The sequence below is a fragment of the Nicrophorus vespilloides genome, unplaced genomic scaffold (genome assembly GCF_001412225.1).
Source record: "Nicrophorus vespilloides isolate i.1.1-1 unplaced genomic scaffold, Nicve_v1.0, whole genome shotgun sequence".
Lineage (NCBI taxonomy): Eukaryota > Metazoa > Arthropoda > Insecta > Coleoptera > Silphidae > Nicrophorus > Nicrophorus vespilloides.
The window spans coordinates 223,719-243,050 of record NW_017098258.1 but is presented as its reverse complement, the minus strand read 5'-3'; the positions used below and the strand labels follow the sequence as shown (position 1 = coordinate 243,050).

The 19,332-nt window shown below is 30.0% G+C and overlaps 1 protein-coding gene across 1 annotated transcript in view; it reads left to right on the top strand.

The window, feature by feature from the left end:
• LOC108562039 (protein amalgam-like) overlaps positions 1-18,887 on the top strand; it is an 84,565-nt gene extending 65,678 nt beyond the window's left edge. The window contains exons 2-8 of the mRNA XM_017920216.1: positions 11,870-12,010; positions 12,099-12,350; positions 12,453-12,725; positions 14,832-14,929; positions 17,931-18,052; positions 18,119-18,573; positions 18,639-18,887. Of these exons, the coding sequence (XP_017775705.1) occupies positions 11,870-12,010; positions 12,099-12,350; positions 12,453-12,725; positions 14,832-14,929; positions 17,931-18,052; positions 18,119-18,573; positions 18,639-18,790 (1,493 nt within the window). The 3' untranslated portion in view covers positions 18,791-18,887. The remainder of the gene's footprint in view (positions 1-11,869; positions 12,011-12,098; positions 12,351-12,452; positions 12,726-14,831; positions 14,930-17,930; positions 18,053-18,118; positions 18,574-18,638) is intronic.
• Positions 18,888-19,332: the final 445 nt, after the last annotated feature.

Sequence of the window (19,332 nt, the reverse complement as noted above, 5' to 3'; positions counted from 1 at the left end):
CAGATTATTAAAATATCATATATTTATATAATTTTTTTTTTGGGGTGGAGAGATGCAAAAGCGTAATAGCACGGGACATGTGTGCAGATGACACGACAAATTTATGGCTACATACGTATATATTTAAGAGAAACGGTGGGTTGGAGGAGTGAGGGGTGGAAGTTGGGGGGGGGATGGCAAGGACGGAAAGGGCCGTTTGTTTTATATATAAATATTATACAAGCATTAACTTGTCAACCGCAATATTTCGGGTGGAAGAATTTGATCGCATGAGCGGCTCCATTTTTATCCACAATACTTTGTTTTTTTTTTGTTTTTTGTTGTACTTCCACATTGTCCAAGAGCGTTGCACGGCTGCGTGTAACGTATTTTTATCCATTAAAATGGGAAAGGAAAGCCACCGTCGCAGTAATTAATTACTAACAACAGAAAACCTCATTATCGGTTTTATTGATTGAAAAGTTGCTGCAAGCAGTAAACTTAAGCTTCGTGTTGTTATAAACATGCATAATGTTAAAACAAAGATGTCTTTTATACAGAAAATAAATACATTTACCAGGCAAAGCATGCAAACAATTTAATTATAAGTAAAATCAAATCTGTAAGAAGTTCAAGTATATTGGACATCTTTTGTAAATTTGTAATAACTTTTTGTAAACTACTTTCAATCTAATTAAGACTCCCATATCTTTCAATGTTTATAACTATACTTATTGTATAGAACAAAATTGCAGTAAAAAAATGGGTGTAAATGTGTACATTTTCTAATTTAATTATATTGCACATTTACCAAATTATTTTGTAATTTTTTTTTTAAATTTCATTTTAAATCTCTCAATTCTCAAACTTATTACATTGAATTATTATGAAACTGCTCACATTTTCCGATTTTTAAATATTTTTTCTAACATTGTTCACATTATCTATATACTTAATACTTTAATAGAAGAAATGCTGTAAATTGTTGGAATATCGATACAGTTAATTAATTATTATTGATATTGCCTGAAATTTCAGTATTCTAAGTATGGATTCTAAATCATATTTGGAATATTGAAATTTCAAAGACAGAAGATACATCAAAGTGATTTAATAAGCTGTGAGGTGTCTAAGACACAAAGAATCCAGCACCCTTAATCCACGTGTAAGATTCATCCGGATTTCATCGAAGCATCCCCAAGGCCTTCAGGTCGGGCGTGACTCGAGAGCTTAAACAGTATCGTATTCGAATCGTAAGCTATCATCCATGTATAGGTTTATAGATTGGGATTATTGAATAATATCTATCTGCTAGATTAAGTTTCAGGTTGAAACAATTCAATAATTTCAAATAAAATAATAATAAACTACAAGAACTACATTTTTTTGGATTTGGATAAATATGGTTAAACTTCTTATAATTCATATACTTAAGACTAATATTACATATAGAATCTATATCCATGAAATTTAGTTAAATATAAAAAATCATAAAAAAAAATAGCTCGAGAAAAATTTTGGAAACAAATCTACAAGAATATTGAATGAATTCTTCAAAAAACTCGCATAAAGTACATAAATTGAAAAAAAAACAAGTAAAATCTACTTGAAACGGAAAGAAATGTAATTTTGAAACAAATATGATAATTTATCATGAACTTTATAGTCAAAATAAATAAAATTAGGAAACTATTTCTTTATAATGAGTTTATTTATAGTTTTATTTGATTTAATCGAAACATAGATGAAATATTGATGTAATGATTGAAAATGTATATTTTGGAGCAATTATTTCAGGAATTGTGCAGAAATTTAAGCAAATTTTACAAGCGAATATTATTAGTTTTAATATTTTGATGATGATGATGTTTTTTGATATTTTTATGGATTTACATTTGATGGAATGTTTGTTAATAATCTTATTCATTTTGACTATTTAGTGAGAAATAATTTATTGTAATTGTATTTTTTCATATTTATTTAATTTTACAATTGATATAAAAGTTGATTATTAATCTGAAATTAATCGACTGCAAAGAATGCAAAATTGTATTGTAAAGTAATTAAATGTAAGAACTAATATGGAAGTAATAATTTCTTAATAATAAATTTATTGTTTGATGGAAGGAAAAGTTGATGGAAATATCGGTCGAATGTTTGAAGATGTTTAATGAGGAAAGTTGCGGAAAGTGCTCAGGATTCGATTGTCTTAAAGACAATGGACGGAAAACGTGAAAAATTCGTGCATAATTCGCGTGGGTTGTGGGGGTGGTGGTAATTTTCGGGTAAGTTTGTTTGCCCGAGCTTAAGCAAACAAAGTGAAAAATTAATTAAGGCAGGAATGTCGGGTCACGCGAACTTTCCAAAAGTGTATGTGTGTGTCTATGTATATATACACACCAGAGGAGAGTCTATTGATTCGGCTAGGTTTTAATTATAGATAAGCGTCTCAAATATTGGAAAGGCGTTTATTAAAGGGCTGCAAAGGCACTGGATGGATGGCTCAGAATAGGGGTAGATGTGAGCCCTTTTGTTCGTCCGGGGGCCACTCCAAAGCCGCCTAATGGATTCATTATAAAATTAATCAAAGTCTTCGGGACATTGTGTTAAGCTGTCGCCGTCTCATATTAAAAGATCACACCGTCTCTTCAATCTCAAGAAAACTCCATAAAAAGACTGCGCCTTCTTCTACTACGCACATATAAATTTCCTTCTACTTTTACTTCATTTTTTTTTATCCATCCACCTCTTCCCGCTCCTTCGAATCATCTTGTTGTTGGAAAGGGCGCAGATATTAAAAATTTGCCGGGCACAAAACGTGTTTACATTAATAACGATCCATCTCTTGGCCGCTTATTAAATTTTCGGGCCGCCCTCGAAAATTACTCCAAGGATGCAGGATGTAAAAGAGGATGCGGGACGCAGGATGAGGACTTTGCGTTAATTAAAAGCGTGTCGTGTTTTTAATCCTTCGCTCAGCTTGGTGTCCTGCTGTAGGTTATTTGTAGGAATAAAAATCCACTGTTACCTGCGACTCCCCGTCGACATCCGAAATTGAGTCCGGATTCTGTCGGAGGGTATAAATCGCGAACAATTTCATTATCCTTCAATAAACCGAAGCAGGATTTCATTTTTTTTTTGCTGAAAATACAGTTTTATTTTCGGCAATTTGTAGTAATTTGGGTGTGAAATTTCAATATTCTATACGTATTTCACAATTATATACACAATATTTTTTAATCTAAATATAGCTATTATTCAGAAATTAAGTACTTCTCAACTTTACAGAAGTTTAAAATAACCGAAATCAAATTTTGTTTTTTCTTTTACTTGGTCAATATTTAACATTTTATTAATAAATTAAAAACTTCTTAACTTTAAAGAAGTTTAAATTATATTCATTTACTTTATTAGAACAAACATATTTAATTCCACATTTTCAATCTGCATATTTGTACGTATTTTACTTATTGATGTGAGGATTGAAATTGTTTAGAAAGGAGAAGTGAAATTAATGTTTACACTTTAATAAGCTATGATCTTCGAGATTGTCCGGAGGACAATATAAGATTTTACGTAGGAATTCGATATATATCTTATCGCCAATTTCAATATATTTCGTAAGCCCGAGGCGGATTTCCCAGTAGACGCACGCAAAAGCGAATCTCCGCGAAGATCCACAATTTTAGGCCTCCCACGCATAAATAATTCCACTTAGTAAATAATTGGAATAAATCCATATCTTCACAATTGGTTGAAATATACAGACAGTTTTGTTTCTCTACAAATAAAATATTATAAATTTATATCAAAAATAATGAAAATTTTGTATTAATTAAATTGAACTAATTATTTTGTATACTTATTAATAAGCTCAGATCAAAAGTATACAACGTTAAAATAAAGGTAAAAATTACTAGCGTTTATTTTTGTTTGTATTTAATCAAAGTAATTATTTTCTGACTGAGACCAAAAGCTTACTAAATAAAGATTAACATTATAAAGTTCGGTTTCAAAGCTTTTACGATAAAATCTGAAAAAAAACTAGTGGCGCCTCGATTACAACAAAAATTTGATGACTGCGCCACCGTAATGGCCTTGAATACAATGTTGAAAAATCGAAGTGGAAAGATAGGGCGGATATATCCGCCGTATGTCAGCAAAGGGTTAATTGAAAGTAATTATTTTATATATTTCTTAGGTCAAAAGTTTAAATCTTTCAAATAATGGTTAAAATAATAAATTTTGGTAGTGTCAATTTCCTTTTTTATGAATTCTGGGAAAATGGAAAATTTTGTATTAATTTAACTAATTATTTTGTATACTTATTAATAAGCTCAGATCAAAACTATAAAACGTTAAAAGAAAGGTAAAAATAATGAATTTTAGTCAACTTTTTCATTGCGAAACTGCTGGGTGTTATTATATTGTGGGGTATTTCAGTAATAAGTGGCGCCTCTACAGAACATCAAAGCTTTTACTGTAAAATCTGAAAAAAAAAACTAGTGGCGCCTCGATTACAACTAAAATTTGATGACTGCGCCAACGCAGTGGCCTTGAATACAATGTTGAAAAATCGTAGTAGAAAGATAGGGCGGATATATCCGCCGCTTAACAGCAAAGGGTTAATTGAAAGTAATTATCTTGTACATTTCCTAAGAAGCTGAGACCAAAAGCTTAAAACCTCCAAATACAGATTAAAATTATAAAGTTCGGTTCTGTTAATATACTTTATATGGAAATTTTTCAACATTGCAATTTCAACTTTCTCATTGCGAAACTGCTGGGTCTTATTATATTGTGGCATATTTCAGTAATAAGTGGCGCTTCTACAGAACATCAAAGCTTTTACTGTAAAATCTGAAAAAAAACTAGTGGCGCCTCGATTACAACTAAAATTTGATGACTGCGCCACCTCAGCGGCCTTGAATACAATGTTGCATAATCGAAGTGGAATGATAGGGCGGATATATCCGCCGCTTGTCAGCAAAGGGTAATTGAAAGTAATTATCTTGTATATTTCCTAAGAAGCTGTGATCAAATAAAGATTAAAATTATAAAGTTCGCTTCTGTTAATATACTTTATAACGAAATTTTTCAACATCGCATTTTCAACTTTCTCATTGCGAAACTGCTGGGTCTTATTATATTGTGGCGTATTTCAGTAATAAGTGGCGCCTCTACAGAACATCAAAGCTTTTATGGTAAAATCTGAAAAAAAAACTAGTGGCGCCTCGATTACAACTAAAATTTGATGACTGCGCCACCACAGTGGCCTTAATGTGGAAACATAGGGCGGATATATCCACCACTTGTCAGCAAAGAGTTAATTGAAAGTAATTATCTTGTATATTTTGTAAGAAGCTGTGATGAAATGTTTAAAACCTCCAAATAAAGATTAAAATTATAAAATTAGGTTCTGTTAAAGCTTTTACTGTAAAATCTGAAAAAAAAAATAGTGGCGCCTCGATTACAACTAAAATTTGATGACTGCGCTACCGCAGTGGCCTTGAATACAATGTTGCATAATCGAAGTGGAAAGATAGGGCATATATATCCGCCGCTTAACAGCAAAGGGTTAATTGAAAGTAATTATTTTGCATAATTCTAAAGAAGCTGGGGTCAAAAGTTTAAATCCTTCAAATAATGGTTAATATAATAAATTTTGGTAGTGTCAATTTTCTTTTTTATGAATTCTAGAGCTTATGAAAATATTTTATTTAAAATAATTAAAATATAGTTTTCTTTCTACAAATTTAAAGAAATTTACAAAATTATAAAAATAACAATTTTAACCCTTTTAACTGATTTTTTTATTTAAATTAATTAAAATACAGTTTTTTTTATAATAACTTAATGAAATTTTGCTGTAATAATTGGTTATTATTATTGAAGCTTTTTAAAATATATACTTTGTTCAAATATTTGTATAATTTAGTTATTATTGGATTAATGAAATGTGAAAATTATTAGAGTATTAAATTGTTTAATTGGAAATATTATGGATTTGCCAGTTGAGAAACTTACAGTTTGCTGGAAAGTCTTAATTAGTGTGAATTATTAATCCCACGAAGGGAATTGATATTATTCGAAGCGTCTGCAATCCACGTGTAATCCAAGTTGTAATGAAAAGGTATAATAATAATAATAATGGAGAAGTTCTCACTAATTAAAGCATTGTTCGGTAGACTAAATGTTTGCAAAAACATCTTAGGTGGTAAGGATTGGAGAGATAGGAGAAAAAGAAAAGAAAGATATTGCTTCTATTGTCTATATAGATCATTAAATCTGCCTCGGTGCATAACCTGCTCGAAGTTTCCGCAATTTCCATAAAACCGCCGTGATCATTAATTCAGGGATCTCCTGGGGACGGCAGACGCCGCCTCCCAGGACTCATCCACCAACAATTACAGCAAATCTAAACCGAACCAACGCGAAATTTCTTGGGCAAACTTTAATCCGCCGCCGCCCTTCCACTCCTTCCACCATTTCACCATTATTAATTCATCGCTGCAGGGAATGATGATTATTTCGAATACCTCGATATGTATTTATTCAGTCCTTTGTCTTTCATCCAGTCCAGTTTTTGTCTTTCTCTTAAACCTCTTTCCATCAAACTCTCCCACACTGAGATTCCTTCTGCTGCTTCCTCCTGTCCCACCGCTCGGAAACTCCGGTTTCATCGATTTCGGGGGGGTTGGATGAGTGTTTTTTTTTTTGTATAAAAATGTGCTGCGGGGGCGTTCAACCGATATTTCCTGAAATCACCGCCCCAAAATTCCGGCCGCATCGCGCGAATAAATCCCCGGACTTGTTGTGCTCTTTCCTGTGCACAACTGAAAAATACGTGCAACCATTATTTAAGCTACACAGATCACTTCCGGACTTGGCCACCGACGAACGGAGACGGCGAATGAAGCAAAGAAAAAAGAAAGGAACTGCTGGTGGTGGAGAAACATAGAGTGAAACGAAATGGGGGGATGAAGTGGAGGTGAAAAGAAAAATAAATATAGGGAACGTAATAAGAAATAACTCGGCGTAGTGTGGAGGTGCATTAGCGAGAGCAGAATCCACAACAGCCTCTTCTGATGGGCTGTGATTTAGTTAATAGCCCAGACGCAAGTCTAAATGAAAAAAAAAAAGGGGGGACGAAGCAATTCGCCCTACGTGACACCCCTTCGCAGAACAACAACTTGAAAAAAAAAATGTACAAAGAATCTCTTATTGCTTTATTTATTTATTTTTTAACAGAAACTTCAAAAGATTCAAATTGCATTCATACAGACTACTTATCATGAAAACTTAATGGCGTAGGAATTCAAAGTTTTTTTTTTCAGTTTGTAGTTTGTACGATTCCAATATCTGACATTTATCATGAAAAATTTATAAGATTTTTGCTACTTTTTCATTGAAACAAAATAATTGTCAATAAAAATCGTTTCATATGAAAATTTAATTGTTCTTATTTAATATATTAGCAAATAAAACTAAGTTTTTTTTTCTCAAAATTGAAACAAATTTATTACATAAGCAATTGTAAATGCATATACTGGTGGTTATTCACTAAATAAAACACGTTTTTATGAAAAAAGAAACTAAGTTTTTCTTGAAATTATATGTAACAATTAGAAATGTGTTTAGTAATAATTCATTACAGAAAAGGCTTTCAAAGGCTTTGAAATTACATTGAATATTTTATCACTTTTAATTGTAAAACTTAATAATATTCAAATTTGTATGTACTTATTTAATAATAAAAAAAATATCTGAAAATAGAATTAAATTTTAAAATTTTACATAAAATCTGTAAAGTTAAATTGATAACGTTTCTCATAAACAATAATGATTTTAAATTATATTTAACATTTTTTCACATTTCTTAGAAAGAAAAAAAACAACATAATATTCCAAAAATTATTGGTTAACAAAAATTACTTCGAAATAAAAAAATATATTCTTATAGAATAACAAAAAAAACTAAAAGATATTTGTTTCGTAAACAATTAAAAAAATTATAAATTACAGTGGTACCTCGACATACGAGTTTAATTCGTTCAGTAACCTTGTTCGTATGTCAAATTGCTCGTATTTCAAAGCAATTTTGATAATGTTTTGTAAATGTACAAAAAGCAAAAAACGCGAACCCAACTTATCAAAAATGTTTCGAAAATGAGGGAAACAAGCACACAGACTGAGGTCTAGTTTTAAGTGGAAAACTCTGTTAGACGGCGGCTCGTATCTCAAAATACTCGTATATTAGTGCACTCGTATATCGAGGTACCACAGTATAAAGTAAGAAATTTGAAAAGCTTCAAACTGCATTTATATAGACTACCCATAAAGAGAACTTAATGATTCAACGAATTCATCTTGTCTGTGTTCTTTTTTTCTTTAATTTATTTATGTTTGCACAAAGTTTTTTATGCCAAGCTTTCACGATGCAATTTAGAGTCCGTCCATAAATATAAAATGAATTTTAACCATGCCCATAAACTATTAAACCTTCCTCAACTGCTTCCGCAGATGCAGGAAATTGAACGATACTTCAGTTCAAATTATCCTATTCAATTTTTTATTTTTTCATTATTTCTATAATTTTACAATAAAAAATCAATAGTTAAAATAAACTAAAATTTTAAAAGTTTTTTAAATTTATTTATAAATTTGTTTATTTTAAGACAATTTTATAATTGTAATAAAAATTAACTACTTTATTCCCCATATAGGAAAGAAATTACCACAAAACTTTGTAAAATTTTAAAAATTAATGAAAATTATAAATTTTTATTGAAAAACTACTTAATATTGTAAATGGAGACGAATACAAGTATTAATAAAATTGATTTCTTGGTTTCAAATACAAATTCGTAAATTTTTCTATAAAAGAAATGAAAAAATGTATTTCCCAAAATAAAGAAAGAAATTTCAATAAACATTTGGCAAATTCAATATCTCATTAATTTTTCATTAAAAAAACATGACAATATTCCCAATGGATTAAGAAAACAATTTTTAGTAAAAAAACATATTTCCTTATTTCACATACAAATTATTATACCGGTATCCTAAGTAGTTCCGTTTCAAAGGGTTGTTTGTAAGTCAAATTTGTTCGTAAGAAGGGGGAATTTTAAAAATTACAAAATATACTTATCTTACCACACTTTATCATGGTTTTTACTTGTATATATGTTAAACTGATTGCATAAATTTGAAAAATAGATTAAAATAAACTTAATTATTTAATAAAAAACGACATCTTCCAAAAATGTTATATTTTATTAAAGAAATTATCAATTTTTGTTTGGACAGTAAACTTTTTTATCACTATAAATGTTAGAGTTAGAGCTTTTAGAATATTGTTCGTAAGACTGGGAGTTTGTAAGTCGGGAGACCTTTATTATTGTTTAATTGTAGAAAACATGTTTTCTTGTTACAAAATAGGATAATTGTTAAATTGTAAATGTTATTCACGTGAATAGTAAACAACAAAATTAGTATTTACTAACGAAATTTCGAATTTTCTGCTATCGCTCGATGCAATTTGCATAATGGTGGATTCGATTCGAAATCAATTATTCGAATTATTAACGATTACGTAATGAACGGCCGCAGTCGCGATACGGATTTATGCAAATCATCGTGCAGCCACTTTATACAAAATTAGCATATATGTAAATAGAAGACGTCAGAAAAAAAAGCGCAGCAGTGTATTCACAAAAAAAAAGAAAGAAAATCCTCACAGCGGAGATTTTTCTCCCTTCTTCAAGGAATGAGGAAATTCGCGGAATTAATGAAAAATGCCACCTGAACAAATTACGAGACTTTACGGTCGACTTTAATTAAGAAATTCATATAAAGAAGTACAATTTCAAAATTTGCCCCAGGAAGTTTGTTGTTCAAATATTTGAGTTGTAATTTGCGAATAAATTGGAGTTTGTGCAAAACGCGTTATTATTAGATCAATTACATTTGATCTGCATATTATGACAATTGAATTGCGGATAAATGTGGTTTTTGGTGGTGGCGGGAAATTTGAATATGTTTAAACGCGCGATTACGGGAATTTAGTTGACTGCAAGAATCGTCAAAGTTTTGGTTATAAGCAAAGACGTTGTGCGTAAAGTGGAAAACTTCTGTTCAACTCATAACCGGTTCCTATTTTGACAATTACACGTAAATCGGAAAATTTAGATTTAATTGTAAATTGTTACATATTTACTCTTGGAGATTTATTCATGAATTATTAACATTTCAGAATTTGTACTTACTGTAGTTAAGCAACAAGTTTATTGAATATTACTTGAATTGGTGACTATAAACAAATTAACGATCAAATCATCATATAATAACAATTATAAATAAAGACTATTAACATTCTTGTACTTATTTTATTGTATACTAAAATTTAAAGTTTTATCGAATTTTTATGTTTTAATTACAAAGTTGATTTCCATAATTATTTTGCAAACTAATTGGATTAACCACAATCCGAAAATTCGAATTTGTATGTTAATATCACGATCGTGATAATATCACGTTTTATTCCTGTATTTCTGTATATATTTTACATATTTTTTTTAATATATTCATGCGACCGCTTTTATATTCATAATAAATGTTCACAATAAATCTCTGTTTATTTAACAAACTAATATAATTTACATTTTATTCGTTCACATTATGATCATTTAAAACAACTGTACGTTTCAGTTCTGAACTATATTTTCAGTACTTTTTTTTTATTATTGAAATTAAAGAATCGAAATGAAAAGTTTTGAATTCAATTTAATTAAACTATTATTCGTTGAATGTATTTGTTTTTCATTTTCATTTTTCGATAAATCTATGTAGATTACCTCAAAGTCTTGGAAAATCAATAAAAAAAAAATCTTTGTGAAAGATTCGCGTACAGTTTTATAAACATCAGTTTGAAACTTGATTTCATTATTAAATAATTTGTTTATAATAATTTAAGAATTATTTGTTTAATACTTTTTTTTATGTTTTATATTTGGTTTATTTTATTGATATATTTTTCATAATGGTTTTCAAATATATTTCTTAAATTACTGATATTTTTATTAATTTTCAAAGTAAATTACATAATTTTAACAGTTTCCTGTTGTTTAATGTGGAAAATACTTACAAAATAATTTTATTCAGAAATCAATGAATATTTTTTTAGAGAAATTCTTTATATTGGAGAAATAATTTGATGAAATATAAAAAGTTAAGACACATTTAAAATATTTTAGATAATAAAAAAGGGTTGAAATATTGTTTTGTATAAATGAAGATAATGATAAGTAAATTTAAGATTAAAAAAAATCATTAAAATTACTCTAAATTATGTAACTTTATTTACTTTTATGTATAATTGTATGAATTTTAAGAAAAAAATAATATTAAGTAAATAATGAAAATGTTTCATAATGAATGAGAAATGAGGCAATATTTGTAGATTAAATGGAGATAATTGTTCAACAACTTTATTTTGTTGAAATGTTTAAGGAACAAGTGTTAATTCCAAAGAGGTGAAGTTTGATTATAAAGAAGTAATTATATTGCGAAGTTTGTAGAATTAATTGATGTAATGAAGCAGAGATAATTATTTGAAGTTCATTTTATGGAATCTGAGAAGTGGAGTTGTTTAAGTAATAAGGATTAAGTATAAAGAGAAGATTTTTGAGGATGAACAAGAAGAAGGGATGTTGTTGCTATGATTATCCGGAAGTTGGAAGAAATGATGTAATGTGAGAGGAGGGATAATTATTTCCGGTTTCGTTTTTCGTTCAATTACGCGGAAAGTTTATGGTTGGTGATGGTGGTGGTGGGATGGCGTTTTCATTACTAAAAGGATGTGAAATTATGTTTAATTTAATGTTTCCAGGGATTCGAGCGGATGCGAGTCTCAACGACCTGGATATGCCGTCGTCTAATGGCCGCGTCCCGAGCTTCGTGACTCCGGGACAAACGTACCGGATCGCGACGGGGAGCACCGTCGTCTTGCCCTGTCGGATTACAGAACCAGGTAAAATGAGTTTAGAAAACCCCCCCTGTGTTAATTCAATTTCGTTGCTATTCGTGAACCTCCCTCAACGCTCTCTTTTTATTTGCAGGAAGCTACGTGTTGGCTTGGAAGAGAGGAATCGCAGTGCTCACAGCTGGACCCGTCAAGGTGACTCCCGATCCTAGGGTGAGTCTTCTGCCAGCTTCTCCGGGCACCTCCAGCCTTCCGGGCATTCCCGGATTCGCCGGAGGCAGCTACAGCCTCGAGCTGAAGAACGTCCGGCCCCACGATGCCGGGGATTACGTGTGTCAGATTGGAACGCTGGAGCCGAGGGAAATCACGCACACTCTCGAGATTTTGGGTACGTTCTTCTTTACGCCTTCTCTCTCTCTCTTTTTATTAATAATAACAATAATAACTTTGTACTACTACTACACAACCCCTATTCTCTGCTTTCCATCAGTGCCACCCAGAATCCATTACGTGTCGCACAATGGACCGCTCGACGTGCTCCAGGGTGCAACCGTGAAAATGGAGTGCCGGGCATCCGGAAATCCTGTCCCGACGGTCGCCTGGACCCGTAAAAACAACGTCCTCCCCAGCGGTGAACGCTCCGTTTCCGGTCTCTCCTTGGTCATCCAACACGCCGATCGACACTCCGCTGGACAGTACCAATGCTCCGCCGACAACGGAGTAGGACAACCGGACACCAAGCACATCACTCTCAACGTCTTATGTAAGTCCAATTTTATATTCCACATATACAAATGCTTTCAATTCACAACAAAATAGTAACTTATACTCACATCTCCTACAAAATCCCAATACAATTTTATAACTTCTAGCATTTGCTGAATAATTTACAATAATAATATAATATAAGACATAAAGCAAAAAATCTTGGTTCTAAGTAAATTGATACCAATAATATTGATAGTCTTATGCTATTATTACTTTATTATTTCTTCACTCATATTCTTTGTAGAAGTCCACTTAATATTTGTAAAATGTAATTGTTATTTTTTTTCTTACTTAGTTTAAATGTTCCCAAATTTGTTCCATTTTTTTCCAAAAATTTTCATCGAACACAAACGTTTTTTCTATTCCAAAATATTACATATACTATATGTTTTTATTATTATTGTTTAGTGTTTTTAGTTTTTTATTTGATTAGTATTCAACCTAATTAACTTATATAATATATTGGATATTTCTAAACTTCGATAAAACTACTTTAAAATAATGTGTCATAAAAGAAGCGTTACTATTGCTGATTTACAACAAAGGTTTATTAATCTTACAAAATATTTAAGAACTTAAAAACGGTTAAACAGAAACGTACAAAATTTCCAACAACTTTTTTCGAAGAATAAATTTATTTTTTTCTTTAAAATTTTAAATACATTGAAATTAAATACTTTGCTTATTCATGATTTCTTGTATTTTGATAATTCAACAAATTTCACTTCGGAAAACTATAAATCAACTATAAAATTATCAAATTATACAATTTTATTGAATTTCTTGATAAATTTTCATTTTTTATATTTAATTAAAAAAAAGAAAACGAACATTTCAAATCATCATCAATTAAGAAGATGAGCATTCAAAATCATCAATTGTTTCAGCTAATATTTGTTGAATTAATTGACAAATTTCAATTTTAACCTTTAGTTAAATAGAAAAAACGAGATTTCAAACTCATTGAGTTTTTGTTTGTTTCTTGTATAATTTGTTGAATTTATTCATAAATTAACAATCTTACTATAACACAAATTGTGAACGTAAAAACATGTATTATTTACTCAATTTATTGATAATTTAACTATTTTCACGTTAGTTAAATTAAGAAAGCGAAGATTCATTAAGTTTTTTAGAGAAAACGAGGATTCAAAATTATTATCATCATTTCTTTATAAATTTGTTCATAAATTAACAATCTTAACATTATATAAATTAAGAGTATAAAAAAATGTATTATTTACTCAATTTCTTGATAATTTAACCACTTTCACGTTAGTTTAATTAAGAAAACGTACATTCAAAATTATTAAGTTTTTTTTTTTGGTTTCTTGTATAATTTATTGAATTTATTGATAATTTTATATTATTATCTTTAATTATACAAAATCATTATCATTTCTTCAAAAAATGACAAATTTGATTTCAGTTAAATTAAGAAAAAGAGTATTCAAAATCATAAAGCTTTTCATCGTTTCAATTTATTCAATTTCTTTATAAATTAACAATCTTGACATTATTTAAAAAGAGGATTTAAAAACATGAATTATTTCATATATTATTTGCTGAATTTCTTGACAATTTAACGATTTTCGTGATAGTTAAATGAGTCAGGTTTTACATTGTTGTTGCTAATATATGTTGAATTCGTTGACAAATGTTTTCATCTTTAGTTAAATAAAAAAAATGAGATTTCCAAATCACTAAGTTTTTGTTGGTTTCTTGTATAATTTGTTAAATTTATTACATAAATTGAGAATATAAAAACATGATTTTTTTACTGAATTTCTTGAAAATTTAACCATTTGAATTTCTTTTGTATAAATGTATTTAATTATTAAAGTGTATAGAAAATGGCAATTACAAAATGTATTAAGAAATATGAAATTTATTGATAATTTTTTTTTTCCATAAACTGATTGAAACTGTTTCATCGAAATCTGCAGGTGCTGCAGGAAAAATATAGGTCATCCCTTAGATTCGTATTTCCTTTTTCTATATAGTTTTTTTTTGTGCAGCGTAAATAAAATACCATTTCGCAAGACCTGTCCGCAATGTACAGAATCAATATTTTTGCAATTTTTATGTTCCTATTAACCAGATGCACCGGAAGTGGAGACTGAACGAGGCACCGTCCACACAGGTATTGGCCTGGAAGCTCAATTAGTTTGCATTGTCCATGCAGAGCCGGCGCCTCAGGTAAATTCAATTTAAATTCAATAACAACAAACCTACTACACCCACACAAAACCCATCTTTCTCTCTCTCTCATCGCACCAAAGAATATGATTGGGTTATTTCTTCCACCATCAGTTTTTTATTTATGGTAGACTGAAATAAAACTTTGGTCCATCTCTAATCCTGATCCTGAAAACGTACAAAGAGAAAAAAACGACTGAAGATAAAAAAAATAAATAAATAAGGGAAGAATAAAATAAAATAAACTAAACAATGGGCCATATTTTTCTAAGAGCTTTCCCTACCTTTTGTTACGCCCAGGGCATAAATTCAAAAACGCTTTCTTCGGGCATAGATCAAGAGACCTCTGCGAAAAACCTCCACGTCTAAGAAAGAGAGAAAAGAAAAAACGGAATTAATTTTCTGGCGAAAAGAAGGAAAACTCGAATGGGATAAGAGCCATAACGTTGAAGTTTGTTTGAACTCTCCTCGTTCGTTTATTTTTTTATTTTTGTTGGAATTTTCCCGAAACACGGTGTTGTTTTGTACGTCGTAGAAGGAGGTCCATAATTGCTACATGCATACATTATATAATTGCACGTCAGTCAAATCGCGTGCGGCCGAGATCAGTCAAAAAAAAAAGTTATAATTTACAAACTATTATGTGCTGTTTCGAATTCCCAAGAACCGTTCCAAATGCATTTTTTATACGCCGAAAGCCTGTTAACCCATTTACTTAGTGCTTTTTTTACGTTTCTGCCCATTTACCAGGTCGCCGTAAAAATGATCGATGCAATTGCATAAGTCCATTAAATTTAATGCAAGAGCTTTTCAGTAATTGAACTTTAATTTTAAATCTAACAATTATTTTAAGTAGTATAGAATTTTCATGATTATATGTTTAAAGTAAATATATTCCACCTTGTTTTCATAAAAAAATAATAATATTTATACAACAAAATTATTTGAAAATTTTAATAAAATAGACTTCATTCATTCGAAATTTTTCAAAAAAATGTGAGAAATTTACTTTTTTTTGATAAACTACGGATATTCATTTCAAGTACGATTTCAATTCAGATTAGAACGTAATTATGAAATTAAAAATGTTCACTAATTAATAATACAAAATTATATAGAAGTTAACTTCATTCGAAATTTTCAAAAATTTATGAAAAAAATATACAAATATTAACTTTTTTTTATAAATGATGTAAGATTTTAACATAATTATGAAATTAAAAACTTTCCTCATATGAAAATTAATTTAAAATTTATGATTCATAATATTTATAATTACTTTTATATTAACTTCTTTCTCAATTCATTCATAAATCAAAAATTTAGGACAAAAATATATAGAAATTAACTTAATTTCTAAATTAATTTCACTTTAATATTTAAAGAAAGATTTGAAAGTGTTTATTAATGTTTTTTTGTACTATTTATGAATTTAATTAATAATTTGATTAATAATTGCGTAATAATTTTAATGGTTATTTATTGTTTTTAGAAAAGTAATTAGAATGTAAATTTTCTTTCATAATTACAGATCTACGCTTAGATTAGAACAAAGCTCTGGATTAATTATTTTTTAATCGTTTTCGTATTCAAAGTAACAAAAAATTAACTGAATTAAGAGTAAAAAAAATCTTTGATTAAAAAAAATGGAACGATGTAATTTATTTATATCCTAATGCAATTAACGCATGTCTGAAGCAAAACATAATCCATAACTTGTCTACTTTGTCATAATTACACTCTTATAATCTATAGTAAATGATTTATTAGGTATAATTATATTTTTTCTTCGAAAGGTTATTATAGAAAAAAATACTAAGTTTTGATACAAGGTAAATTTGGATGATTATTTATGATTTAAATAACGTTTTTGAGTCGAAAATAATTAGTAAATTACAGTTAGATCAATTAGTTTCTAAATAAATTGGATTGTCCGAAAACAGAAATTTTCTCAAATGTCAATTGTTCAAATATTATATTACAAGATGTATAACATCTAAAGTACTTGACAATTGTCAAATAAAGTGTAAAGTTTATTTACTTGTTGAAATACTCCAAATAGAAGCGTTACTTGACAAGTTACTTGTGCAAACTCATTATGCAATTTATGTTAAAAAAGAGTTAAATAATTCAATGAATCTATTAAAAAAATAGGCGAGATATGGAAATAATAAAGGCAGTTTCTTTTATAGTTTTTTTGTCGACGTTATTTCGAATAAATATTTTTTATATATTATCGTCTAGACGCGATTCGGAATTTTCTACACACATTTCTTATCTCTTTTACTACGTTTCATTCATATTTGTGAGTATTTCCGAGAAACGTTTTTTTGCTGCATTCCTATACACTCCTCGAATACAATTTTTTTTATATAAATTTACTATAAAGCATTTAAAATTCATTCAATAAATTTATAATTAATTTTAAATTTATTTACAATTTGCTTAAGTAAATTCAGTTAATTACCTCGGTTTTCGAACAAAATTCGTTTAGAAAGTACAAAAATAATATAAATTTAGTTAAATTACTCAATCTAAGTAGTTTTTTTAATAAGTATACATTATTGTCGTTACATAATTAGTTAACAAAATACAAAAAAAAAACTAAGCAATTAGACATAATATATAATATTTTGTATGAATAAAATTTAAGAAAATGCAACGAATATTGGATATTTCGAAAGTATGGGACTAACAAGATATTTTAACTTGAATGTAGTCATGATATCGATTTGCATTGAAGCGAGCTGGGAATTTTCATTAAAAGATAAAATGCTTTCATTACATTTCGGAGATATGAAACCGCTGTGTTGTGTATGAAGTGAAGCGCGTATCCGCAGAAATAATTTCGATTCGCACTTGGCGGGAGATTCGAATGGAAAGGTTTGCGGTAAAGCAGAGAGAGAGAGAGATATACATGCTCATAATTGCGCATTCCGTGAGTGCATTCCGTGCCGATTGTTGTGAAAACCGAAGGATGAAAGATTATTAATCCCCGCAGGTCCTATGGTTCAAAGACACGGCTCAATTAGGCACAACCGAGCAGCATGCTTCGCATTCCAGAGGCAACAGGTACACATTAGTCATTCGTAACGTAACAGCCGCAGATTTCGGAAACTACAGGTATGCAAAATCAATCGAAGCTTTCGAAATGAACGAATTATTTATATCAATTTGTGAACGATTCAGCTGCGTCGGTAGCAACGTCCACGGTAAGGCCAGAGGTCACGTCGTTCTCACCGGAGTTCCCGGATTGGCCGTCTTCGATTCATCAACTTTGAGCACGGAAAAAGACATCTACAACATCTCCTGGTCCGTGAACAGTCATGCTGCTGTTACCGAGTTCAGATTGTTCTACCGCCAACAAAGAACTCCTCACCATAGATCTCATCACTTCGAATCCAACAACACGATGAACATGGGTCACAGGAGCGAATGGAACAGTGTTGTTATTCCAGGATCGGGAGTAACGAATCCTTCGATGCAAGCGCCTCCACCGTTCCCAGGAGTCACCAAGCAGAAGATGTGGTACGTAATCAAAGGATTACAAGCAGCTTCCACCTACGAAGCCCGGGTGCAAGCAAAGAACTCGCACGGATGGAACAAGATGAGCCCGATCTTCCACTTCAACACCAGAGCCAACGGTAAGCATAACCTGAAGAAACTAACAAAAAGAATCAGAACCAAAAACTAAACAAATAACACTTAGAAATGGAAAACATGGTGGAGCCTTCGGCGCAACCCGCGGTTTACGGTAGCAGCCAGACAGGATTGTTCCCATTCAGCAGCTCCGCCAACTTGATCGCACCTTCTTACTACACCTTCACCATCATCGCAATAGCAGCAGCCGCAGTGTACTAAAACAAATACCAAAAAATCTAAAACATTTAAGTTACAAAACATAACTTAATTAATAACACAAAAAAAAACGCAACATCCAAATTTTTTTTGAAAAAAAACCAAAGAAATCTGAATGATTAAGTGTAAATAAAAATGTTCAGTTAAAAATCACTTTGTGATAAGGAATTTAAACATAAAAAAAATATAACTAAATCGAAAAAACAAAGAAAAAAAAAACTTGGGACTAAAATTAACTTCGTGTCGCATCGGTGTGTAGTATTTAACTAAGGTAATTCACAAGCAAAATAATAATAATATGTAATACAAAAAAAAATGATGTAAGAATAAATAAATGTTACGTTTAATAACATCGCGATAAATAATGAGCGTTATTTATCACGACTTTTATTAGATATATTATATATATATATATAAAAAGATGTACATGTAACGGCTCTTTTCTTGGTTTGTATTTTTATTTTGTTGTTGTTGTTGAGGAAAATTATACTTTTGCACGCGGATTTATTCCGACCCCTCACGAACTGTGCGAGTTTCTCTCATTC